Below are 3,816 nucleotides of genomic sequence, written 5' to 3' on the forward strand. Positions count from 1 at the left end.
TTATATTGCTGTCTGTGATTTGCCCTTACCATGGTGACCATTATCTCCAATACTGAAAGCAATTGAGTTGTCACCAGGACAGGAGAGGAGGAGAAATCTACCTAAGGGCAGGGCCGGGTTGAGAGGTAGGCAGGAGAGACGGCTGCCTTGGGTGCTTCAGCAGGAGAGGGGTGCAAAAAGAAAAAAAAAGGCAGGACCTGTCCTATATGGCGGTGCACACTTTGGCATATTCGCCTTGGGTGCCATAGGACCTCTTTCTGCTGGGAAACCTAATCTGGTGGCAACTGTCTAAGGACTCATTCACACGTAAGGTTGGGGGCCAGAGTAAGCGTGAATCAAACATGCAGTTTTACCATCCCCTAACCTTCCCCCCCCCCCTTTAGCTGCAGAGGCAGGGGTGTACACAGGAATTATACCTCATGTCCCCTTTGGTGGGCTTAGAACCCATCAAATGCGACCCATTCAAATGAATGGGGCCACTCTGCAAGCACCCTGCAACTGTGTGTGGCATTCAAGGGGTAAAGCGGACTCCAAAGCGGGGATACAATGCATCCTTACCGCCTGTCACATGCTCTCTGAACAGCAAACCGAATGCAGATTGCTCTTCGAAGATTAAAGCAGATGGGAACAAGCATTAAAAGGGACTATCCTCTTGTTTCGTTGGGGTAGTCTCCTACCACTAAAACAGGAAGTGAAATCACCCCTATGGGATCCAAAAAGAAACTGATAGGGGTTTTAACCTTCCCCTACTATATACAAAAGTGAAATAAGTTTTGGCTGTACATACACTTTATTTCTCAATATTGCTGCTACTACGCTCATCGAGATCCTACAGCAGGGATCCTCGAACTACAGCCCTCCAGCTGTTGTGGAACTACACATCCCATGAGGCATTGCAACACTCTGACATTCACAGACAGGACTAGGCATGATGGGAATTGTAGTTCCTGACCAACTGGAGGGCCATAGCTTGAAGACCCCTGACCTACAGTATAAAGCTGAATGGCACCATGAGGAATGGAGTAGTAATGTGCTGTCACCCTGGAACCGGGGACAATCATCCAGTAGTATGGGCTAAGTGCAGTTGAAGGATTTCAGTGCTTATTGAGGACCGGAGGGAGACATCAATCCTCTTTGGCCGGCGACTGGCCGGGACTCAGGGGATGGTTCTCCTCCAGCCTCTCATTGGACGAGTCGGGTACGTCGAGGGCGGTTCTCTTGAGGAGGTAAACGCCGGCGTGGAGCCCGCCTATATTAACCCAGACTGTGTGCATCTTCCTCCACAGGTGTCCCGCTCTGGCCAAGGCCTGAAAATGAAAAGCAAATATTATCTAAAGCGCCCCTATCCGAATTCTCAATGTTATAAAAATAAATCCATTTCGGATGCCGCAAAACAAAGTCAGGTTGTTTTCATTGTAAAGCAGCCAAAGCCTGAGTAGAATAGGCTGTTCCCTGCCAGCGTGCTGCAGGGAGGGACCCTTGTTCTCTGTGTGGAAGCAGTGGTCTCTCTGTAGAGGTCAGACATATACATATACAGTAGCTCTGAACTCAGCAAGCCTCTCACTCCCTTCTGATTGAGAAGCTCTAGATCTGACCTCTGCAGAGAGACTACTGTGCTCACACACAGAGTCCTGCATAGCAGCAAGCTGGCAGCGGAGAGCTTTATTTATTTATTAATTTTATACCAGGCTGTGGCTGATATTTAGGAAAAGCGAACTGTAAGACTTCGCACACTTTTTGTTTTGATGCACAAGAAATTAATTGGTAACGTTTTGCAGCCCACATAACGCATAAGTATGGCAGCAAAGAGGGTGGGGCTTTAAAGCCCATGTGCCGCACCTATGCGTCCATGAGCAGCAGAGGTTTCTGTGCTGAGAGTGCATTCACAGCACAGCTGCCAAGCTACCAAAGGTAATTCGCGGTCCCCAATCATGTGACTACTGTGACAGCCAACCACAGTGACCTGTGCTATGATACACTATAAAATCCCCCCAGTGTCTAACACTGTTGGGGGGGTGCCGGCATCCATAGAGCTCATCCTGGCTCCAAAGGAGATGCACAAGAACAACCAAAGGGGGAACCGCACAATGAAGACACAGATCTGGTGCTGAAAAATCAGATGCCGATTCAGTGTAGCTCCTCCCAGGCCATGCCACTGACACGTTTCGCCCTGTCCACAGGGCTTAGTCAGAAGTCACTTCTATGACTAATTGCGGTGGCTGGGGGTTCAGCGTACAGATCCTCCCAGGCCCCACCCTCAATGCATTTCGTCTTGCCCACAGAGCTTAGTCATAGAGGTCACCTCTAGGACTATGACCTGTGGGTGGGGTCTCAGCGTATAGTCCCTCCCAGGCCACACCCCCCGATGAATTTCCTCGTGCCCACAGAGCTTAGCCATAGAGGTTACCTCTATGACTAAATCCTGTGGGTGGGACTTCAGAATATAGCTCCTCCCAGGCCACAACCCTAATGCATATTGCCTTGCCCACAGAGCTTAGTCATAGAGGTAACCTATCAGTATGACTTGTGGGTGGGGCTTCAGCATATAGCTCCTCCCAGGCCACACCCCGATGCATTATGCCTTGCCCGGAGAGCCTAGTCATAGAGGTGACCTCTATGACTATGACCTGTGGGTGGGGTGAAACATCAATTGGGCGTGTCCTGGGAGGAGCTAAGCCAAAGCCTCATTTTTCCATACCTGGGCTGTGTACTTGGTGTGCGGTGTCCATTCAGTTTTTCTTAGCCAATCACAGTGGTGGTCACATAATCAGGCAAGACCTTCCTGTCCCCGGGCGTAATAGCCCAGATAAAGGAATGCCAGGGCTGAACGGCAAGGGGGTAAAGCTAAATATTCTGTTTGTCCTCGTGGTCATTGTCCCTTGGATAAAAAGCAATCGGACATCAAATATTGCACTAGAAAGCAGCCCACCTGGTCCAATACTTACCACTGTCCCTATTCCAGCAATTTTCACCATGTGACCCTGTCCACTGCTTTTCATACGAAAAGTGTCTTCATCCTGCGCATGCGTGCTATGGCTCCATCAATTTCTGGGGTGACAGCCATACTGTGGAGGACTGCTGGAGGCTGCCATAAGTACCCAAATAATTGGGCCACAGCGTGCATGCACAGAATAAAGAGGACCCGGCAGGGACACTTTTAGAAGGAAGAAGGTGAGTGCAGCTGTGGGCAGGGCTGCTCAGATGGGAGCGCAGCTGCGGGCAGGGCTGCACAGAGGGGAGCGCAGCTGCGGGCAGAGCTGCACGGAGGGGAGCGCAGCTGCGGGCAGAGCTGCACAGAGGGGAGCGCAGCTGTGGGCAGGGCTGCACCGAGGGGAGCGCAGCTGTGGGCAGGGCTGCACCGAGGGGAGCGCAGCTGTGGGCAGGGCTGCACCGAGGGGAGCGCAGCTGTGGGCAGGGCTGCACCGAGGGGAGCGCAGCTGTGGGCCGGGCTGCACCGAGGGGAGTGCAGCTGTGGGCCGGGATGCACCGAGGGGAGTGCAGCTGTGGGCAGGGTTGCACCGAGGGGAGTGCAGCTGTAGGCAGGGCTGCACAGTGAAGATTGCTGTAAGGTGGACAGAAGTACAGGACTGGGTGGCTGCACTCTGTGGGGAGGAGGCGTCCCTCAAAGGATAACTTGTACCAAAGTTTCAGCTGTCCTTGATTTATGGTCTCTGGCCATTTAGAGTATTCACCTTAATGAAGCATTTCCTATCATGGGTGAGAAGAACCGCTCTTCCAGTGCTGGCCCGGCACACCCGACTCATCTCCTGGAGGCAGGCGGGGTACAGGTCCCAGTTCTTCTTCTTTGACCCGATT

General features: G+C 52.1%; 1 protein-coding gene across 1 annotated transcript in view; it reads right to left on the reverse strand.

The window, feature by feature from the left end:
* Positions 1 to 714: 714 nt before the first annotated feature.
* Positions 715 to 3,816, reverse strand: part of THUMPD3 (THUMP domain 3 tRNA guanosine methyltransferase) — a 12,598-nt gene continuing 9,496 nt past the window's right edge. The window contains exons 7-9 of the mRNA XM_082266252.1: positions 3,693 to 3,809; positions 986 to 1,307; positions 715 to 829 (exon numbers count right to left, since the gene is read on the reverse strand). Of these exons, the coding sequence (XP_082122378.1) occupies positions 1,125 to 1,307; positions 3,693 to 3,809 (300 nt within the window). The 3' untranslated portion in view covers positions 715 to 829; positions 986 to 1,124. The remainder of the gene's footprint in view (positions 830 to 985; positions 1,308 to 3,692; positions 3,810 to 3,816) is intronic.

The sequence above is a fragment of the Pelophylax lessonae genome (genome assembly GCF_965119305.1).
Source record: "Pelophylax lessonae genome assembly, chromosome: 8".
NCBI lineage: Eukaryota > Metazoa > Chordata > Amphibia > Anura > Ranidae > Pelophylax > Pelophylax lessonae.